This window comes from Chaetodon trifascialis, chromosome 10, assembly GCF_039877785.1.
Source record: "Chaetodon trifascialis isolate fChaTrf1 chromosome 10, fChaTrf1.hap1, whole genome shotgun sequence".
Taxonomy (NCBI): Eukaryota; Metazoa; Chordata; class Actinopteri; order Chaetodontiformes; family Chaetodontidae; genus Chaetodon; species Chaetodon trifascialis.
In genome coordinates, this window is record NC_092065.1 from 8,289,828 (window position 1) to 8,312,920 (window position 23,093).

The 23,093-nt window shown below is 41.4% G+C and overlaps 1 protein-coding gene across 8 annotated transcripts in view; it reads left to right on the forward strand.

Moving 5' to 3' along the window:
* The window catches only part of LOC139337929 (CUGBP Elav-like family member 2), a 28,861-nt gene extending 9,339 nt beyond the window's left edge, over nucleotides 1-19,522 (forward strand). For 2 of the 8 annotated variants that reach the window (XR_011602549.1, XR_011602551.1), the window contains exons 2-14: nucleotides 2,218-2,408; nucleotides 5,447-5,529; nucleotides 7,238-7,286; nucleotides 7,836-7,970; nucleotides 8,902-8,981; nucleotides 10,187-10,348; nucleotides 12,041-12,104; nucleotides 12,714-12,851; nucleotides 13,491-13,616; nucleotides 14,153-14,329; nucleotides 14,516-14,662; nucleotides 15,738-15,919; nucleotides 16,889-19,522. Coding sequence is in view for 4 of the 8 variants with exons in the window: in XM_070972766.1 (XP_070828867.1) it covers nucleotides 2,218-2,408; nucleotides 5,447-5,529; nucleotides 7,238-7,286; nucleotides 7,836-7,970; nucleotides 8,902-8,981; nucleotides 10,187-10,348; nucleotides 12,041-12,104; nucleotides 12,714-12,851; nucleotides 13,491-13,616; nucleotides 14,153-14,329; nucleotides 14,516-14,662; nucleotides 15,738-15,865 (1,480 nt within the window). In the remaining 4 variants the exon portion in view is untranslated. Of the gene's footprint in view, nucleotides 1-2,217; nucleotides 2,409-5,446; nucleotides 5,530-7,237; nucleotides 7,287-7,835; nucleotides 7,971-8,901; nucleotides 8,982-10,186; nucleotides 10,349-12,040; nucleotides 12,105-12,713; nucleotides 12,852-13,490; nucleotides 13,617-14,152; nucleotides 14,330-14,515; nucleotides 14,663-15,737 lie in introns of all 8 variants that reach the window. The other 6 variants (XM_070972766.1, XM_070972769.1, XM_070972768.1 and 3 more) reach the window with 4 other exon arrangements.
* The last annotated feature ends 3,571 nt before the right edge of the window (nucleotides 19,523-23,093 follow it).

Here is a 23,093-nt window from a genome sequence, read left to right on the forward strand (position 1 = left end):
GGGGAACAATATGTGATTGTTCCCCCTGCTGTGGTGAAGAAGCTGTAGGTTACTCTCTGTACCATCGCCAAAGCGCCTGAGGAAGAGATGTACTGCAAAATCTCTGTCTGCTAACCAGCGATTCATGGAGGTTTAGAGCTCTGCAGTGCTGTTTTCGTTTAGCTGTCGGAGCTGGTGGGAGGGGAGCACTCACCCTTTTTTTTGGTGGAGAGAAGCTTTTGTTTCACTGGAGGTTTTTCTGTTTATATGTCATCATTTGAATGTATTGACAGCCTCCAGGGGGAAAAAAACATTCATAGTGAGGTGTGGAGTTGATTTTCAGAAGAAAAAGAACTGAAGTGTGATTTGTTAGCATGTCATTTAAGTCCCTCAAGGAGTTTGGTGTTTCTGCAGAACGACTGGGCTCAATTTGTAAAAGATGGATGGCTCGCGTCCAAAGGTCTGTGTGTAAAATTGTTCTTACATTATTACATAGTATCTTTTTGTCAGTCTTGCTTTTGCAATGTTGTTTTAAGAATTTTGGTACTGTGTGTGTGTGTACAAGACATTTTTTGTGTTGCACTTGATCTTTGCCCTTCTTGATCCTCTGGGATACTACATATTGTGTATTGGGATGTTTTATGCTTAATGTGATTTTTCTGACTCGACACTTGTGGATGGCTGTAACTTCGACCTCATTCCTGGTTTCCAGCGCTTTTACCCCTGTCAGGAAATGTGTGTGTGCTTGATTTTGTGTGAGAGTGAGACAAAGGTGCTGTAGTTGTAGGTACACTGCTGGGTATTGATTGTCTGTCCCTAAGGCTTGCCTGAAAGGAAAATGGCACGATTTAGTATTTCAGTCATCTCCATTATTGTGCTACTACTCTGACCACCCAGATTGCTGCTTGATATGTTGTTGACTATGCAATTCAGAGTCCATTATTGTAAACAATGTATTGTTTCAGCTTCTACTTCAGTGTGCGCATGTTTAAGTGGTCACACTGCAAAGGATCTCACACTCAACCGTTTGACACCTTGTGAAAAATGTTGAAATCTGAAAAATATCAAAGCACGTTTTTTCGCAACTACTCTTAAAACCTCAAAGTCTAGCCCATATAAAAAAATCACAGTTTATCCTAATTTCACAAACACAGCCCATTCATTTAGGGAACAAGCTAACAAGACCCTCATTAAAATTGTCAAAAATAATTGATGAAAAAACTAGCACCAGCCATTTGGAAGTATTTGGGTTTTTAAAAGAGTAATGTGGAGCTTTGTTTATCACGTCTTTCTGCAGTTATTAAAAATATCTTTCTTGCCACTGACATAAAGTATATTGTTAAAATCCCAAATATTGTTACCACTTTTACAGCCCAATGATCAAAGTATCGTAGTTGGTTTAAACGACTATGAAATTGCTTTCCAGAGCAACATATTTTATTGTGTCAATTTAGCTGTGAAACAAATGCATGCTGTCTTTCCGACAGCAATTTGGAACCATAAGTGTTCGACTGTGTGGCAGAAACATTATCGTTTGTTACTATAGATGGTTGGTGATTAACTGCGTATCTGTCAAAAGATGGTTGTCCAAACACTCATCAGCAACCAAAGACCAGGTTATTTTACTTTTACATATATATTATTAGACGTTAAAGGTCCAGCATGTAGGATTTAGTGTCATCCAGTGTTGAGGTTGCAAAGTGCAACCAACTGAATACCCCTTGTCACCCTCCACCACAGTGGCCTTGAAAAACGCTTAGAGCCAGTGTTAGGCTTGTCCGTTCTGGGTTATTGTAGAAACATGATGGTGCAACATGGCGGATGCAGTGAAGAGTATAAAGATCTCATTTTAAGCTAACAAAAACACAGCTGTTCTTATTTTCATGTTATTATACGTGATATCTTTGTAGAAAATGGTAATTTTACCATGACAGACAAATAGTCGTAACCCACTGTGCAGTAGAACTGTTTTTTGTTTGTTTGTTTTGCATGTTTTTCCTGACCTGTCAACAACCTCTGTAACAAGTTTTGGTGCTTTGACCCTCTGACAGACTTGTCACTTGGCATTGCATTTTTCAGATCTGCTGCAGCTATTTGTTGCAGCATTATTGTGACCATTGTCATCTAAAATGAATGAAATGGAACAATGTCTTGTCAAAGCATACCAATAACATGTTTTTGTTTTTTGTTTTTTTTTTCAAACATTTATTAATGAATACTTTTTTTTATTTCTCTTAGCAACGGCAGCAAGATGAACGGGTCGCTGGAGCACTTGGACCAGCCAGACCCAGACTCCATCAAGATGTTTGTGGGACAGATCCCACGCTCCTGGTCAGAAACAGAACTAAAAGAGCTTTTTGAGCCCTTCGGAGCTGTGCACCAGATCAACATCCTCCGTGATCGCACCCAGAATCCCCCTCAGAGCAAAGGTAAGGTTAGGGCATGGAATCATTTTGGTGATTGTTTTTTCTGCCATGCCACAGAGGTAGTGAATGATAGATTCGTTTTACTCTTCTAAATATAGTGTTGAGTGAGTAGTTGTTCAATCAGTTATGTTTAAAGATTAACATGAAATACACTGATTAGAGTTGACAATCCATTATTTTGTACAGCTTTTTTAAGCATTCTGGGGACTCATAACTTGGCATGGGACATTCTAATTTGTACTTTTAATGGAGTAAATGATCTTCTGTTTTCAATTAAAACATGAATTGTTGATTAAATAATGAATTATAAATAAATGATTAATGTTAGTTACAGCCATAATGAACTGGTGAATCTTCGTATTGGTTGGTTACCTTCCTGTGGCCAGAAGTACAGATAAACTAATGCCGTTATATGGCCACTGTTGTCCTCTCTTTACCTGGCTTTTAGTGGTCAAGCACAACACACAAAACCCTGTTATTGCCACATCATCTGCCATCACATTTCAACACAATCCCCTTAGGCAATGCACTGCATTGCTTGTCTGCACACGCAATGCTGTTGTGTTCACGCTTACAGATGGGATGATTCAGTAGTCTTTTGTTTCAGGGTTAAAAAAAAAAAACACCTTTTTTTTTCATAAGCTTGCTTTATGGATTTTTTCCCCACTTTGCCATGCTGATTTAAAAGCAGCATTGTATGAAGGAAGTGTTACTCAACTGCAATTTTCCATTAAGACATCTATCGATGCGCTCACCTTAGAAATGGTGCTCGAGTTGAGCGATTCAGTTTAGGTTGCAATTAGAGGAGACGGTGAAGTGGAAGCCTGCTGTCTGCAGAGAGCTGTAAAGTGCCACTGGAAGTGCTCAGTCTCCCGTAACTAACTGCAGGTGAATAAAGTAAACGACAGCTTCCCTGATATAACTGTCCTGGCTTTACAACACCACCCAAATTTCAATTCCCTTGATGGTTGGAGGACTCCCTATGGTTAAAGGCACTAATCCACTGTCGAGGTTTTAATGTGGGGGCCCTGTTTGATGCTGGCCCGTTTTGTGCTATCAGTGGTTTAGCAGCCACACTGAGCCGGACCAAGCTGTCTGAAGCTGTTTGGTTGTTATTAAAGGTCTCTAGCCAAGCGTCACTCGTAGCTGTTGAGGTGTGTCCACAACCATTGGCATTGGTTGGCCCTTATAAGCTGCTGTTCCACTGATTGAGTCTGTAAAATAGTTGGTGGAGGCAGGCTGAGGGACAGTGTCACCTCACTGGCTAGTGAATCTGATTTTTTTTACTAATTTTATGCAATCTATCCTCGCCTTTTGTCCCCGCCCTTTTTTTCTTGTAGAAGTGAAAGATGCGCTAACAACAATGCTGCTATAATTTGCTTAATCTGCATGTAATTTGCAAAAAGAAACCTCTAGTTCCTGATTTCGATCTTGATTTAGGTACCAGGGCTCCTCACTTCACTGTGACTATTTGCTCAAAAAGAGCCTATAGCGTGTCAACACACCCTGTCAACAGGACAGTGCTTGATTCACATGTGTTTTTTTTTTTTGTTGTTTTTTTTTAACAAAGATTTACACACATCTAATGTTACTAAATAATCCTGAGTTTGTGTTCAAAGATATACTAGAAAATCTCCAGGGTGCTTGTTATGCTTTGCGTATATAAATATACAGCCAACACTGTGCAGTTCATTGAGAGGCTGGCGAGTTCAAAGCGCCCTTTTCTTTTTTTTAGCAGAACCCTCCCCTCCTCTATGCTGAGTGTCAGCTGTGATGGCCTATTGACATGTTAATGCAATGTTAATGTATTCTAATAGATAATCTGGCTTGATCACAGCGGTCTTTGGCTCACCCAGCTTGTGTGAGGTGAATATGTTGCAGCAGCACCCCAACGCCCATCAATTAAACTGCCATCCTCCTTTCCCAGCACTCCTACTCTGACTGGGAGAAGTGGGGGCAGTTATATCAAAGCACGACTGCCTGATGCTATCAGGCTTATGTTTATTTGCATAGCAGATAATACACCCTTCACCCCCTTCTTATGTCATCAATCTTGCTTTTGTTTGATTTGTTCGGCGAAATTGCTGTAATCCCACTTCCATTTTGGTTGTGTACTTTGCCATGGATCTATTGAGGAGCCATCAGATTTGTGATGTTTTTTAGGTCACGTCTACTGCAGGTCATGAAAAAATCATCTGATAACTATCACGCCTCTCTGGATGGTTTATTTAGCTCCAGTAAATTGGAGGCAGGGCTAAGCAGCAGAGAAAGAGAGAGCTCAGCTGGTTGTGAGAGAGAAGAGAGCAGCTCGATGCATATTAGAGTTCAACAGCCCTCCCCGCGGCCTGGGAGCTCCAGTAACAGCATAATACACACTATGTAGGTCAGAGACGCTGCAGTGCTCCACTTCCCCAGCCCAGTGAAACTGACAGGCTGGAACGCCACTGGCGGTCTGCTGGGACGGAAGGATGAGAGGCTTTTTTTTTTCCTCCCCCGCGCTTCTTTTCTTCATCCCCCTCCCCCACCACCTCTCTCCTCCCATGATTCCTCTTCCTCGCTCTCACTCCTGCTCCCTCTTGTCTCTTTGTGCTGTTTTCATGCCTCCTGTATGAATGTTTGTACATGATTGGATTCTTATGTAATGCGGCACCACTCTCTCTGATGTGTTGATGTGTTGGTACTGTGCCCTGGCTTGCACAGGCTGTGTTGACCCATGGACAGTGCATCAGTGCCTCCTGACAGCTATCTAACCCGTGGTCATCTCTGTGGTCATGTCACACAACAGCCTTCAACTATCTCATTACTCCAGTGTCCTCGCTGCGAGCGCTCCTACATGAGCTGTGCACACCATCTAACAGTTGGTGCTAAGAATATCTTGTCACATGTTTCTAACATGTGAGAATATACTGATACATTAGTTTCTTTCCTGCTCTGCAGCAGTTGTGGTATTGCATTTACTGTCTGTATGCGCTGCGTTTTTAATGCTGTTTTTGTCTTCTTCCCCCCGCCCATTGTTTGTCTCTGGTTTTCTCTCTCTGCAGGATGCTGTTTTGTAACTTTTTATACAAGGAAAGCTGCACTGGAGGCCCAGAATGCACTGCACAACATAAAGACCTTAAGTGGGGTGAGTAAGCACAGTATGGGCTGCTTTTAGCTGCTTGAGCCCCTCTACATCCCTGGTGCAGGCTGTGAGCTGTGTGCTGCCCGATAATGAGCTCTCGGCTCACTGAACGCCTATCTGGCCTGAGAAATATCTCAGCCCCCACTATGCACCAACACTGTACCGAGGACTGGCCTGAACCTCAACACGCTGAATTGATAACCCAGCTGACCCAATGCGCGCACACACATGCAGGTATCAGGTAAAGTGTGCTTGACCAGGCAGCAGGTTATTCACTGAGGCACAGGACCTGATCGCCACAAAGTGGAACAAATTATTAATGCTTGTCTTCATGAATCATTGATGCACATCTAAATTTTTATTTCCCAAAGTTGGAGGTATAAAAAGGAGGCGAGTTCAAGTCTTTTTAACAATGCAGCCTGGTTAGAGTGAGTGTGTTCTCTTAATTCCTTACCTGATTTATCTAGAGAGATTAAAGTCCAGTCAACTGGAATAAGTGCAATTGCTTGTTAAACCTCTACAAATCTGCCCTGCCCATACACCGTTCTAAATTACTCTCCTTCCAATCAATTAAATCTATACCAAACAACTCCAGTCGTCGATTAAGTCAATAGCCCAGTCTATTGGAAAAGGAGCCTCTGTCAGTGAGGTTACAGGTAAATATTGAACCTGGTTTATAAATGAGTGTAGCAGGCTAAGCATACAGGCCTAACTCTTCACTGGAGCACTGTCAATCAGCCAGATGCTTCAAATAGATTGTAGTCTAACAGCTCAGCTCTCAAATCCCAGTCCCTGGTCATACTGCTACTGGCTACAACTGACTGAGTTTGCTTTGCGTGTCAGTGGAAAAGCTTGTTTCTCTGTTCCTGGTTTCTCTCCCTTCTGTGCCTCGCTCTCCTTGGTCAGTGACGCTAGCCAGTACCCATACTGAGCAGGCCATCTGTCTACTTCTCTTTAGTGCTTGTCAAAAACAAACCCACCACTTTTCATAAGTACAACCTGCTCAGGCATCTCACAGCTAGATTTATTTCCTCTCTTTCACATCACATGGCAGGTAAAGGTGCTAAAAATATATTCACTTGAAGTTCTGAGTTGACTTGGACAAAAGTGCTCATTAAATGGCATGAAATGACAGATCCTAAAGCCGCTGTTCTGCATTCACTTTCTCACTTACACAGCTTGAGAAAGAGCATCGTGTTCAGAGATGTTAGTCTGACTCAAATGAGATTTTTCACACTTAAGATTTGCCACACCTTGTTCTGTTTGTATGTGATATAATGGTGTGTAGGGGTTGAAAGAAATGCTTCGCTTCAAAAACTAAAACTCACTGCACATTTGAAAACAGAACAGAACTGGCTGCTTTGTCAACCACTCCGTAAAATTGTCATAAAGAAGATAAAGTGTGTTGACGGGAAGAATCGATAAGTTCAATCACAAGTCTACAATACAGCGAGAAGTGGAATTGGATACCGGAGAATTTGATCCCCGCCATCAACTCATAGACACTTCCCTCTGAATCTGGCAGTAGTGAACGATGATGGTTTCAGATTGAGAGAACAAAATGAGAGGCAGAGAGGGAAAAATGCTTGAAGATGGGGGTGGAGGTAGGGGGGGTGTGAGTGTAGATATGAGAGATTACGAGGCCAAGAACCTGCATGGTTTATAATGGTGACAGGTGCTGTGTTAACCATTTCTCTCCCCTTTATTTCAGATGCATCATCCTATCCAGATGAAACCCGCTGACAGTGAGAAAACAAGTGGTAAGTGGATTCATGTGAAATGCAGGGATGGGGGGTACAGAGATGGTATCTGTTGAGGGGAAAGCATAGAAGAGCACTATTTAGCCAATAAAAATGTGCTTTGGCATTTTAAAAGAAGGTAGGGGCTCGACTGTGTCTCTATTTAATGCCAAAATATGGGGGCCTGAGAAGGACTAAGTCCAGGGAATGTGCAGCAATACACAATTTCTATATAGTGTCAGGGGTTAGTAGGATTAAGGGCTTTAAAAGGCATCAAGGGGAGAAGAGTGGAGCAGGTACAGGGGATCTGGAGGAGACCACAAATGGATGATACAGTCCTCTGTCTAGAGAAGTAGACACTGAGGAAAACAAAGCTCTAAGTTGCAGAGATTTCTACCAAGAGGCTGGCACCTTCAGTGAGAGCCAGAAATTGTGGCAGCACGACAAGGAAAGAGCTTGAACAAGAAAAAGAGAGGTGCATGATTTAACGCCTGATGTAACAGCCGCTTTCATAGCTCTGTAATTGTTTGGGTTTAACTGAATAGCTGCTCTCTTTTCATCCCTCTGCAGCGGTAGAAGACAGAAAGCTCTTCATCGGAATGGTTTCAAAGAAATACGGCGAGAACGAGATCAGAATGATGTTCTCGTCTTTCGGACAGATCGAAGAGTGCCGAATTCTCCGGGGACCAGATGGTCAGAGCAGAGGTAGGTGTGCTCTCAGCACAGGCACAGTGTTCTTGGCCTCGCAGCCGGCACCTTCAGCGTAGCCGAGTACATATTCTCATCAAGTATTTATACCAACCCCTCCTTACTTGTTCATTTCAACCCCCTCCACCCCCAAATGAAGTGCTATTCAGCTCCAGTGGCACCCATTCCATCTCCATAGTCTTATCCTCCCGTCACTGTTACACTCAGCCTCCACATCTCACAGTGAAGGGCCACCGCACTCGCTGTCCGGCACAATGGCCCGTCGCCTTGGCAACGACTGGCTGCTGGTGTTCGTGGGCTCAGCTGGCAGGCGGCTCGGCTCAGCTCCTCCTTTACCGCCTCCTTCATCACACTCTACAAAGGCAGGAATTAGTCTGTCGTTGCATCTCCTATGTAGCTCTCGACTGCATAAAGACTTAGATAGCAGACAGCGCAAGGCTCTCGTGTCGATGTATACGATTAAACCTCTTAGCAGAGACAGTTGGCCATGAATTTCTGCTCTCTTTTTCCAGTAAACGTGTGCAGTGGATCCACAATTTGAAATGGACCGTAATACCCTTTTGATGTTTGCAGATCTTTCGTATTTTAGCATATCAAAGCCTTTCAGTGTGTATTTATGTGTGCATTTTATGTGTATATAATCACGTCGACTGTTTCACCATGACACCACATAGTCAAGCCTCTTCGGGTGGCATTTTAATCTGTCGATCACTGTGCCTCATGTGACACTGTTACTGTTCTCCTTGTTGTGTTCTTTCTCCGTGTGCTAACCAGTGAGGGTGGTTCTGTGTGCTTGGGAGTTGCCATTCTCTGTACTGTAATGTGTTTTTTTGGGGTTCATAACGAGTTGTCCAAACCTTTTTGTCTTGTTTTGTTTCTTCTTGTCCCTCCCTCCCTCCCCCCCTCTCCTATTGTTCCCCCCCTACAGGCTGTGCGTTTGTCACATTTGCTACCAGGGCAATGGCACAGAATGCAATCAAAACCATGCATCACTCTCAGACTATGGAGGTACTGTACCCCTTAGCACCTATTTCTCATCTTCCCCCCTTCCCCCCTCATACATTCTGCTGCCCTCTTGTGTTGGAAAGATGAAGAACCTGTCCAAGCAGATGGCGTCCATTCATCACAGAGCATGAGTCATTTCCAAAACCACTCTTGCCAATTACAAAATTACTTTGTCGTCTGCAAAATAATTGAATAAAATTTGAAAAATTGCCTCTCACATAGCTGCTGAATCTCAAGCTAACAGGACACGGCAAGAATTGCTGTCTTCTCTAATTTTGGGCTGAACTAAATGCATCTCATTTATTGATTCTGATAGTATTTTAGAGCCCAGCCATCACAGTCTGCCATAATCAATCTATATTTTGGACCACAGGGAAAAGAGCCCACACTATCAAATATAGGTTAACAAAGAATTAACCCAGTCTGGAGCAGCTACCCTATTAGATTTCTTCAAAAACTGGGTCCATGTCATCGTGTAGCCAATGGTGTCTTCGCGGAAGTGGAGCAGCAGTAATTTGACAGCTAGCAGGTCAGAGGCTCCCCAGTGAAGCATCAGACCAAGTCTAATTAGGAGCCCAACCAAACATAACACTCCTCCTACCAGATTAAACACTGACCCCAGTGGTGGTGTCACCTATTTCCCCCCATATTATAACCTCCCCAATTCTCAGCTGCCATGGGAGGTGCTGCTGGTTCAGAAGCCATTTTCCCTGTCCAGCCTGGTCCCTGTCTGGCTCTCAACTCTCAAAATACTTTTGCACCGCATGCCTCGTGTCCATGCGTCTGTCCGAACAGTATGTGACTGTCTGTTTGTGAGACTGTGTGTACTGTAATGCATTTTTCATGTTATTGTCTGCTGATATATCCTCCATTTGAATGTCATGTTTTAAGTGTTGTCTCCATCTGTTGTCTGCTTGTCTGTGGACTCGATTCAGCTCCTCAGAGCGCTAAAAAGATTCACTGTCTGCAGCATTATCCTGTGCCCCTTTTGGAATGTGGCCTGGCTCAGCTATGCATGGCGGATGTCCTCTGTGTGTTAGCATTGATCTGAATGCAACAGGCATAAAAATGGTCCTGAGGCGTAGATGATATCCCCCTTTTTGAAAGACTCCTTGCAATGACTGTGTCCTTGCATTGGTAAATAAACTTTGATTTCTTCAGTGTGCTTCTGAGTCAGCCTAACGTATCTGACCTCTTCACTGCTTCAGGGCTGTTCCTCACCTTTGGTGGTGAAGTTTGCAGACACACAGAGAGATAAGGAGCAGCGGCGCCTGCAGCAGCAGCTCGTACAGCAGATTCAGCAGCTCAACAGCGCCTCCACCTGGGGAAACCTGGCCGGCCTGGGGACCCTCACGCCGCAGTACCTGGCTGTAAGTATTGCTCAAACAAATGGCCCCTGCTGAGCCACACAGTTACTCATGTATTATCATATAGTTTACTTTCAGTCCCTGCAAAGTGCATTAATAGTTTAGCCATGGTTGACTGTATGAGCCGTTTGACCTGCAAAGTACAGGTGTGGCCAAAAACAGAACTACCTGACAATATAAAGGAACACATATAAAGCAGTGCATTAAATAGGTAAGAAATTCAGTGTTTGTGAGGTGTTTAGGTTCATGTACAAACAGACCACTGAAAAAAGTTTTCTCAGGGACATGTTGTATTGAATCAAGCACTGACTCTTCTGGATGGAAATGCAGCAGCCATTTTGTTTACAATACAGGCAGCCTTGAAGGCCTCAATCCTTCTGAAAAAGTGTTGCTTTATTAAACTGTCAAGAAGATTAATTTATCACCGGCCCAATACGTGTGAACAGTGTGATTGTGCAGAATACAAATAAACGAAAGGTTATATTATAATTGGAAATGCCGCACACCATTCAGACCTGAACTGTAAAGTGATTTTCGCCAGCCAGAACAGGAATGTCTTGTCTCACTCAGTTTATGTTCTTGCTCAAGGACACTGGCATGTGACTAGCTTGTGCCGTCTGATACCAAACCAATGAGCATGTGACTTAAACATACCATGAACAGCGGAGCTGTTTGTGTATCTTGGAGGAGAACTAGAGATATTGAAACCACTGAATGAATAGGGAAATTGTATTAATATCACACTTGTCACTTGGTAATATTTTCACAGCAGACCAGTCATCGTCAAGGTGCAGTGTTTCTGTGCAAACCTTGCTCGAGTGTTGTTGCTGTATTGCAAACTCCAGTACAGATACACGTTTGAGACACATTCTACCAGATGTTTAAAAGGTGTAAATGCATCCGTCTCTCCAAGATATGTATATAATTGTTATCCTTGCTCCTTCTATAGTGTCATTGTCTCAGTAAGTGGTCTGCGGAAATAGCCACTCGCTGTTTGATTTTGATGATCCGTCCATTGTCTGTCTCCTCTGTCTTTGTGATAATGCCAGATAAAATTACAATGAAATTGACCATTCTTCTCATTCAACGGCAAAAACGGTTCCAGCGATTTCCTCTTGTATGATCAGATATAAAGTGCATCGACTTGCTGTAGTGTTTGCCTGATCCCTGATCCCTTCAGCCACTGAATGATCAGTGGGGGCGAGAAACCATCGATTTGAATCTGTGAGAGAGTGACTTGAGTAATAGTCCTTGAAGACGATGAAACTTATCTTGCTTACGGTTCATAAATTTGATTTACTCTTGTTTGTGTTAGGTTATGGATAGTTGTTATCTAATGCTGCTTAAACAGACTATAATCAGCCACATGTCTGCATCTCTGTTGGCCAGATCACAATTGTTCAGTGTAAATGGAAGTTAGTTTATCTGGATATGAGACTATTGAAATGACAAGTGTAAATGGGGCTTAAATCATGAATAAAATTTGTTTCTCTATGAGCAAACACGAACACGAAGCATCACATATTAAAAGATTAATTTATGAAAGCCAAGATTGTAACCTCTAATCTTTGTTCTCATATTTGCAGTATAATGGCAATGGTCTGAAATTCAACAGGACAAGGAATTATGATTATACTGTTGATCATGCAAGATCTAATTATGTGTCTCCTGTTTAATTTTTTTTCCTCCCAACAGTTGCTCCAACAGGCCACATCTACCAGTACCCAAGGCAGTTTCAATGGTATTCAGAGGCTAGGAGGTGAGTTCACCCGTTCACATGTCGAGATGTTCTCAAGTCATCCTCTATAATTGAACAAGCCGACACTTTTCATGTCACCAACTTTGTGACTCAGTGCTGTACGCCCACATGGTTTTAACTGCAGTAAATCACAGTACTCCTTCAGATCAGTGGCACATTAATAATCGGCACTGCTATTCTCGGCCTGTGCAGGCTGCTTAAAGGCAAACACACAGCATATAACCATGACTTGGTCAAATCAAGAAGCAATGGACCTGTGAGGAAGAAATCCATGTTTAAAACAAGAAAAAACATACCATAGGTTCAGTGGGGCTGGTTTTATTGTATGGTTTTGTAGTAGTGTATCTAAATGATGCTTGGATTTTTATTTTATTTATTTCTTTAGTACAATAATGCCAAAGTTACCAAATGCAGTGGCTTAAATGTGATAGGGAAAATTCAGACAAAGAAAAATAACTGAGGATGGGTAGATCTTAAACTATAAAGACGTCTCTGTCCTTGCATTCTGGAAACGTTTGCTCTTTCTCAGACTTTCTGGAAAGATCTGCGAGAGCTGGAGCATTAATTTGGAAGCCTTTGATAATCGCCTCTGTTTCTTTGTTCTCACAGCGGGTGTGAATCCCCTTCAGCTACAGAACTTGGCCACATTAGCTGCTGCTGCGGCTGCAGCCCAGAGCTCTGGCAGCCCGACCTCCACCAGCGCCCTGTCTACAAACAGTGGAGCCCTGGGAGCCCTGGCCAGTCCAGGTAATTGGACACTAACATGCGCTGAACTTACAGTATGTTGCATACTGTACATACAGTATTGAGCACCCAGTGTGTGTTATTTTAGTTCAGTATTTGTTTATGGATGTGTTTTCCTTCCTGAATTTAGGTAATTTGTGGTCATAATTCTAAAATTCACTTGTCTTAATTTCACGTGACGTTTAAATCTAAGTCTAATTAAAAGTTCCCCATCCATTGAGATAAACCGTATGTATTCACTGTGAGTTGTCGTCCTGCTGCTGTGATTGTACCTATCAACCACTCTGCAAACCTCCCTCATCGGCTATTTGCCTAATGGCCCTTAGCCATTCCTCATTTATTTAATGCAAGTTAATCACCCACATATAAAATTTTATGACAGCCCCCATTTCCCTTTAATCTGTGTAAATATACATTGGCTCCATCTGTCTGAGTTTAGCATATTGCTGCTGCGGTAATGACCTTTCCTCATTAAGAGACAGATTTTTAACTGCCCCCTCACTGCTGTGTCATCCTCACATAACCAGAACAATTTGTGTCAAAGATGCCAGGCGTTTAGAATGATATGTGGTGTTTGATCATGAGCAAGTCTCCCCTGTGGTAACGTAGATGTCTTTCTTTTTTTATTGTGTCTTTCAACAGGTGGTTCAACAGCAGGGTCCAGCGCAGGTGCTGCCATGAACACCTTGGCATCTCTGGGCACCCTGCAGGGTCTCACTGGGACCTCTGTCGGCCTCAACCTCAACGCTCTCACCAGCAGCGTCAGTGGTAAGAATGTCCTTTTTGAGTTGCTTAATAAAAGCTAAAAGAAATTCACATAATTGCTAACACATTGTCTTCAGCGTTGCATTAACCGGTTTTGACCACTCAGGAGCAGAGAGACTAAAAAATATCAGTTTTTTGAGTTTTGACTTCACAGAATGGCTCGCTGATGTTGTTCTGTTGCCCAATCAATTTACTAACAGCATGTGTGTGTGGGGGGGGGTTGGATTTTGAGTTTAATTGCTCTGTGTAGTTTCTGTCTTATTCAATTCTTTATTTTATACACCACTAACTACAGCAGGTACAACTGTAATATCGGTTATGAATTATCACCCCTTGTAAAGTTTAACAAAAGGTAGTACATGTGGCAGAGCTGTTTGACCAGTGACCAGAGAGTGTAACCTTACAAGCTTTGCGTGTAAAACCTTGTCTTTCTGCCCCCTGGTGGCTAAAACATTTCATGCTGCTTTTAGTATCAACCACAAAATAGTTTTGTACTTGGTTATGAGTGTACAACACATTCACCTGTTTCTGTTTTACAGGTATGGGGGCCATGAATGGAGGCTTGGGCGCCTCCATGGCCAACGGGTCAGCAGCCAGCTCCATGGATGCTCTGACCCAGGCCTACTCAGGGATGCAGCAGTACACAGCCTCCGCCCTGCCGTCCCTCTACGGCCAGTCTCTCCTGCAGCAGAGCATTGCTGGCAGCCAGAAGGAAGGTGAGCAGTTCCTCAGCCCGCACAAACACACTCTGGCATCACATCTTCAAATTGTTCGTCTTTTTTATCACTTTAGTTTCAGTCTGTGTCATTAACATACTTTTTCATGCATTTTCAAAATGGTTTCACAGTTAACTGAGTCAAAAAGCGTCTAACTTGAGTTTTTGATTTTCTTACCAAATGGAGTAGGGCCAGAGGGCGCCAACCTGTTCATCTACCACCTGCCCCAGGAGTTTGGAGACCAGGATCTTCTGCAGATGTTTATGCCTTTTGGAAATGTGGTCTCTGCCAAAGTCTTCATTGACAAACAGACCAATCTGAGCAAGTGCTTTGGTGAGTATGCTGGCACCACAATGTATAATTACCTTATATACTCTAATATATCTTGCCAACGTGCTACGTCATGCTGTGGATATTGGATTGCTATGGTGCCACCATAAATTTCCTACCTTGGCCTCCCATTGAGATGAAGCTGGATCAGTGTTGATCTGCTGCATGCTACATCTCTGCACAAGTTTATTTTCTCTGCACCATTTCTTAGTTACGCTACGTCAGTTCTCAATTTGTGCCTTCAGTGTATTTCAAACCTTTGTCACCATAAGTCCTTTCCCCTCATAATCATGCTCATTATGAAGCACCAAGTGTTTTTATGTTTGTACATTAATTGGTTTAATCTTCTTGTTGCAGCTTAATGCTTTTAAAATATGACATTCATTTCGTACTGTTCAAGTATTACTGGAAAACATGAATGGTGACACAGAAATGTTATTTGTCTCTCATTTTATTGCTTAGAGTTTTTAGGATTGTTCTCATTACAGGTAAAACTGTAATATATTGCGAGTAATTAATGTAAATATGCATATGAACAGCCAGTCCTCACACCTAAGAAGCTGGAACCAGTTCTTTTACTCAATAGATGACATAACCAGCTTTTAAAAATGGTCTTTTCTTTAACATAATGTCAGTTGTTTCTGGTATTGGTTTTAAGTATACATTGCAGTGGATTTCTTTTTTTCCAGAGAAAATCCAATAAATATGAGAAAAATCTATGATGTTACCCTTTACACAATGACCTTTAAGTACAAGGTAATGTCACCTTAGCTTCCCTTATACAGACGTAAAAAAAAAATTGTCTCTCAGTGGTGTGAAAAAATATATTTTTTCCTTCTGGCTGCCACAAACAGTTGAAGTTCAGGTCCTACACATTGTCTCAGGTGGTCATCCATAATTCTTAAAGCTGTAGCTACACAGCTGTCATTCTGAGCTGTAATCTGAATAGAGATTGAGATCATGTGACGGGTCGAATGCATTTCGTGAGCATGTGAAGACGGCGTGTTCAAGATAAAACGGGGTATGAAGCTGCTCTTCAGATGTATGTAACACGTGTCCTCCACCTTTCTGCTCTCAGGGTTCGTCAGCTATGACAATCCGGTGTCTGCGCAAGCTGCCATCCAGGCCATGAATGGTTTCCAGATCGGAATGAAGAGGCTGAAGGTTCAGCTGAAACGCTCCAAGAATGACAGCAAACCCTACTGATCCTAGCCCCGGGGCCTTCCCCCCCTCCCCAGCTCTAATGCTAGCACTGCTAGGGTAAGTTCACCCTCCAGCCAAGGTCACCACAGCAGAGACTCAGTGGGGCAGGGGGAAGGAGCCCACCACAGGAGGGAGACTCACCCTATTCCTAAAAAATGGTTGCAATGATCTTTCCACATTTTACTGTATTTCATTCCTGCGGTTTTATCATGTAATTTGAGTCGGATAAATATTTTAATGTATATGATTATTTATGACTATCACTGGAGTCAGTGTTCGCTGGAGGTATTTTGTGTCACTGTAATTAGTGGAGAGCATCAGGTGTGTTTCCATGCCATTTCATTGCCTTCAGGTGAAGCTAGACAGGTTGACTAAGGTACAGTCGTTGTGTTGAAGGGCTGCAGCCAGGCCACATAGACCCCAAGCTCAGAGCTTCAACCTGTGTTTGGCTTTTTCCATGTAGTCTGTCTTGTCCGTTTCTCATAATTAGTGTGAAAATCTTTCTCAATCTGAATTCTTCAACCTCTGCTCCCCCCATCTCAACCTTTTTCTGTCTCTCACTCTTTCTCTCTGTCATTATCTAAGCCATGATGAGCTAGGCTACCTCTCTCTTTGCTCTATTAACAACCTCTTCCAGTCATTCCATCCATCCTCCAAGTCTCCCACAAGGGACTGGCTCTAGATGGATCTCTTTGGGTGCCAAGTATACAGTTTGTGCATGCTGGAGTCTCTGCCATATGTCCTGGTGGTGTCACTTCCTTAAATCTGTGTATTGTTGTTGTGTGTCGGGAGAAAGAAGGGGGGGAAATGTTTACCGCGCTGTCCTTACTGTATGTGGTGATTGGCATTGTTTTGTTGGTTTTTGTGCCTCATGGCTAAACGATTCTTGTGCTGTACCCCTAACTTTCTCTTCTCTCCTCTTTGTCTTCTCTCTCTCTCCCTCTCTCTCTCTCTCTCTCTCTCTCTCTCTCTCTCTCTCTCTCTCTCTCTCTCTCTCTTCCTTTCGTGTTTTTGTTCCTTTTTTAGAACAAATCTCCATGCCTGTTTGCTCATCATTAGCCTAGCATGTCTTCATGATGTTGAAAGCCAAGCCAAACTCCTGGCCTCATCATCCCACCATTGTCTGTGATGTCTCTCTAAGCTCGCCTGACCAATACCTGGCCACCCACTGACCCTTGACCTTAGCTCAACCTTTTTCTGCATGTATATTCATTTTTTTTTGTTCTGTATAGAAATGTGACAGGTGGGAGAGAGGTCAAGCAAATCAATGTGAAAACGTACCTGCGTTGAGTTCATTTAAGAGACTTTTTTTTGCGAATGTTTTAAAAACCTGTGGGATTTCTTATTTTCATTTAGCTTTGTTGCTTTTTTTTTCTTTTCTTTTAATGTTACTTTCTTTTTACCTCTCTCAGTAAAGTTCACTTGAAAGCTGAATACAGGGATTGGCACACGTCTGTGCTATTTGGTGCCATTAGCAATATGTTGGCTTCTTTAAAAAAAAAAAAAATCATGCTACAGACCACTTTCCAACACTTTTGAAAGTCTGACCAGTAAAACCCCTCTCAGTGCTCTGTAATGATCTCTACATTTTGCGGGCAGTGTGAAGATTTACACCAAGGCTATTTCAAAATATATTTTCTTTCATTTACAAAAAAATACCCTGTGTATTTACCTTTTTTTGAACTATTGATGGCACAATAAAAGGTACATTTGCTCTGTTTAGAGGAATGACTACCTACATGAGTCAACTTTTTTAGAACTGATTCACAAATAGACAATCTGTGGTTTAAATGCACACTTAGATTACCTATATTTTATACCATTGAATCTATAGAAGTTTAACTAACAGAACCCAGGCAAAACTTTGGGTTTTTTGTAGATTATGTTGTAATGTCATCTGTGTCGGGGGGGTCTTCAGTGTATTACATTTTTAAAGACAACTAAAAATCAGTTTGATCAGCGTGACTGCTTGAGGGTCATTTATAGAAATTAAAAACACTTTAAGTCAAAAGTTCCTCTGCATTAATTGTAATTTCAATTTCTGGGAAAAAAGTACTTTTTTTTTTTAAGGGTCACAGTACGTAGACTAAATTTTTTTCCTGTGTTTAAGAACTTCCACGGTACGTCTTGTTGACTTTCTGTGAATTTCTCATTAATGAATTAATGGATGTTTCACTTTGGTTTAGTTTGGATGCCTCATGTTGAAAGTTGATGATTTACAGTGTCTGTTAATCATACAGATGCCAGACAATGTCTTTCTGTTGTATTTTGTTGTTAAAGTGCCCATGTGTCAAACTCAGTGTTTTTGAATTCACACAACATACTTTCCTGTAATATTACCTTGTTTTCTTTCCGTGCACACAAACACACACACATGCACACACTTCGACATACACAACACTTTCTGTGGTTGCAAATGTGGGAGCCCCTGAAGAAGAGATCACTCGGACACAACACGCGACCTGTGGGTCTCTGCACATTTAATGAACACGCTCACACTTGCTTTTTTTATTTTGGTTTTTTGCTGATTGTTCTTTTCAGTGATTTCCTCGGTCACGTTTCAGTCGGACACGAAGCACAGCACATTAATACTACTAAACCCACCACGATAGTGTTGGTTTACAGATACATTCCATTTTTTCAGCACAAAGTTTACACTTGTTTATTTTTACCGGGGTGGTATTTTGTCTGTTGTACTACAAAATAACAACCACTTCACCCCCAAAGAAGGGTTCCCTAAAACTGCGTACCTGATGGCGCTAAAGAGTTGTCAACTCAGGGGCTTTTTTGTGTGTGAAACTAGACACACAGGATTACGACACAAAATGCACAATTGTCACCATTTGACCTTTTTTTTATTTATTTTTTTTTTTTTTGGATTTTTTTCTTCCTTTTTTCAAAATACATAAATATTCCAAAAAAATAAAAAAGGTACCAAATTTGAAGCAGTGCTCGAGGAAAGTCGTAGTTTTGTAAGGAAACGTTAAGCACAATTGTGGGAGCTAATCACTTTTGCAGAATGTTGTGTGTGTGTGATTATAATCCCAACATTTTCAAGGTACCACTGATTTCACTTTTTAATATGGGCATGTGCTTTTTACAGTGTGTTTTTTCTATCCAAATGCAATACAATATTCAAAGTGCCATATATACGTCTAGAAACTGCCTACACATCCTTATTAGGCCTTGGTTTAGAGATTGCTGCAGTTAGCCTTTTTTGTCTATTTATGCCAGTGTCATGAAAGCTCTTGTCACCTGCTCATGCGCCCCCCCCCCCCCCCCCCCCCAAACTCTGTGTGTTGAGTTATTGGTAAATGTGTATTGTGATGTACTCAATTTGAACAGTTGGTTAAAAAATTGTAGATAAACAATAAACTTCCCTATACATTTGAAGGTTAAACCTCTTTCTTAGTGAGTGTGAACATGTGTACTGTAACACTTTGCGATACAAACGATTGGTGGTCAGACGTGTCAGGGAATTTGCTTTGGATTCAGTCAGAAACGAGCTAAAACTCAAGTAAGACAGCTTGGGTGCCATGTTGGTAAGATCTTTATTGATAAAATGGTGTCAAACACTGAAATGATTGCAGATCTCTGGAGATTTGCAGTGTATGGTGAAGTGTTACTGTGAATGAATAAAATGAAAAAAAAAAAAAAAAAGCACAATGTACAGTCCACAGCGGTCCCAACAGGAACTTGACTCACTTCAGGGGCTTCCATCACAAATCCCGTTCAAGCTCTAACAATCACTTTCTTTGTTCTGTGTTTTCATATTCTGAAGTGCTATTTTTTGACAGTGTGGTAGCTTTGCATCTCTATAGATATTGTCTTGATCCAAAAGAAAAGAGAGGAAAAAAAAATCTTTTCTTGTGTTATTTTCTTGTCTGATAATCGGTAGGACTTTGTTCATGTTCCACCAATAATTTGATAGATGTTTTATCTTGTCTTGATGAAAGCCAAAGTGGGTGCATCTTGATGTGATCTGTATTCTACATACAGTAGTTTTTCTGTTCAGTCAATATCAATTTTTTTAAACTGGGTGGGATTTAAAAAAGAAAAGAAAAAAAAAAGACACACAGGCTTTCCAATTTCTACAACTGGTTGTTCATATGTATTTTGTACCAGTGAAGCTTTTTATATTGGAAATTAAAGAAAAAAAATCTATATTGGAAAAAAAAAAATTGTCTGGCCTCTCAATGTGGCCTCGCCCTGACCAGGTCTCGAGTTTGGCCTCTTGGTGGTGTCAAGCAGTTTTTTTTTTTTTTGTATTGCTCTGTTTTTGTCTCTAAAAGATGCCTGATTTTGATTTTACTTCGATCTCTGCATTTCCCTCACTTCATTTATCAGTTTCAGTTTCGGGGGGGTTGGGATCCTCTAAATCGTGGTAAGTTTCATGTTAGTATTTGTGCTGTCCACATAGTTTAATGGTCATCAGGATTTCAACAACTTGTGTGGATAATTGTCTTAGTTGAAGAGTTAACTATCTGTTTAGTTTGAGCCTTGCTTTATACCTGTGTAGAGTTTTATGTTTCTGTTTTTGTTTTTGTTTTTTTCCCATAGCGGAGTGTGTAGCCGAAAGAATCTGTGTTCTTTTTGGGTCAATGTTTGTTCATGTGTGGTGTGTTTCTTTGCCTCTGTCTCCAAATTAAACCATATCCCCTAATATGGACTGTGTGTGTCTTTGTGTTGTGTTTGTCCAGTGTTGTAAAGACATTTTACAAACCATCCCCCCTCCCCCCTCCCCCAGTGTGTCCTGTCTCGCTAACTTGTTCCACTTTGTTGTGCTTCTCTTTGCTTATTTCTGAGCAGTAAGAGGTGGGGATGCAGGTTTATCTCATGATTATTCTGGGTTTTAATTACGTGAATCTACCCTGGAGGTCTTTCCACAAATAAATGAACATTTGGCTGAAAATCCAAATAAATCCTGTCGATATAAAGGTGACCTAACTGTTGTAAGCAGTGAGTTTATACTCGCAGTGGTGAAATGATTAGCTGATTAACAGATTAGTTGATCAAGAGACGATTAATTACCAACAGTTTTGATAATCGATTCATGCTTCTGGAGCTTAAAACAAGTCAGTGTTCAGAAATGAATTGGCCGTCCTCTCTAATCGATTATTGCTTTTCAAACCCAAATGTCAAACATTCACTGGTTTCAGCTTCTCAGATAGCAGGATTTGCTTCTTCTCTCGGTTTTTTCGGACACTGAATGTATTTGGATTTTGGACTGTTGTTAAGACAAAACAAGCCTACAGCTTGTACCCGAAGACCTACAGCTCTGGAAAATATATCACGATTTTCTGGCATCTTAAAGACTAAATGACAAATGATCATCAGAAGAATTGATAATGTAAAAAAGTACTACATGTAGCCAGTAACCACAGATAATCTCACATTTTGCAAATGTTCACAGACTCACTCGATGCATTTCAGATGCAGCTCGCTGTCAGCACAGACTGGTTTGATGTTCCACACCATCAGGGGTGAGTTTGTCTCATACTGGGGTCAGTAACACCCAAACAATCATTGCTGAAGTGTTCTCAGAGACTGCAGCTTGGAACAGACGCACATCCTTTTATACCTATTTATATGATCATTCTGCAGTCTCAAGTATCTCACTGAGGTTATTATAAAGTGAAAGTGTTTACATTTTGTTGGTTATTCACCTCCCTCAGCTACCTGAGACTGTCATTCCCCAGCGTGCCACCCTACAGGGCCTTGAGACTGACCTTTGACCATCTGTATATAGAGAGGATAATAACTAGCGGCACAATGATAGCAGTGTAACGCAGGCAAGAGATGGAGTCATTACTATCAGGATAAAGAGAGCCTCGCCTCACCTTTTAACCAGACACAACATGTTCTGCAGCATTGCATCATGGTCTGATGACTGTTGTGAAATGAAACTGGCATGTCTTCCTCCTTTTCTGCAGTTTCCTCTCTTGTTAAATTGGTTATTATTCATTAATTATTCATTAAAGTTGCAATGAAATGACCTTGCTTGTTCATTTAGGGTACAGTGTGCCCTGCTAAAACAGGGAATAATACAGGGAGACATTGTTCAGAAGAAACCAAGGACCAATGTTTTTGACATGGAAAACTGGAAACCAAATGTTTGATTTCATTGTGAAAATAAAACGATTTAGAAGGTAAATGACCAGCAGAATCTATGGACTGAGCAGAGTCTGCAGACTCTGCTTTGTAATGGCTTCATATTAAAAATGTAATTTCTCATAATTTTCCTTATCAGTTTGTCCTTAAAATGACAATGAAATTTACCCCAAGATTCTCCTCCTCCATCTTAATCACAATAAGACTTCTGAAAGCAACATAAAATAACTTGACTTTATGAGACTAATGCTTGTGGTTTACCTTCTCCTTCAGACAGGAAACACTGCAAAATATCTCCACCCAGTGGCGGAGATTGTACCAGAAACTAGCAGAGACATGTAGTCAGTCTGTTTAGCAACTTTGGCTATAAATCTTTGCAAAATGTGCAAGCATTTAAAGATGCCAGTGGTTAACATTTGAGTGTACAAATACATTTACAATATGCTTAAATTCTTGTACTAAAACAAAGTTACTATAAACTGCAAAATGAAAACAGATAGAAGTTGAGTGAGTTGTCATTCCCCAAATAAAAAGGCAGGGATTGTTCCATTTTAAACAACTATGGGCCTACTGTATGTCTAACCTCCCATTATTAACAAAACTTCAAAACACAACCAAGTGAGCCGATAAGGGAACTTTAAAACAGCTGAGAACTGATTATAAAGCATGCTGCAAAACATTTTAATGGTTCATCTGAGACTTTCTGAACTGGAAATGAGGCTTCAGAGCACTGGGTTCTGCTGATGTTACAGTTAATGAGGCTTTCACACAGCTGCAGCTAACATTTGAGTCTAAGGTCTCAGCTGTGTCAACTCAGGCCGTCCCTAAATGCGAACAAAACAAAGCTGATTCTGTCGTAACGGGAACAAAGCTCATCTTGTATCACAGGCAAATTGTAGCTGCACAAGGCAAATTAGTTATAATGGTTTTCTCTTTTACTGTTTTAACAGACTAATGTCTTTCTTTGACATGACATGACATGACATGACATGACATGACATGACATGACATGACATGACATGACAGTATTTTTACAAGTTCAGAAATAAGCATGTAAAGTGTCTTAGTAAGATGTTTTGACGTTTTGCCAACAAAAGCCTCCTTAATATTTTAATGCACC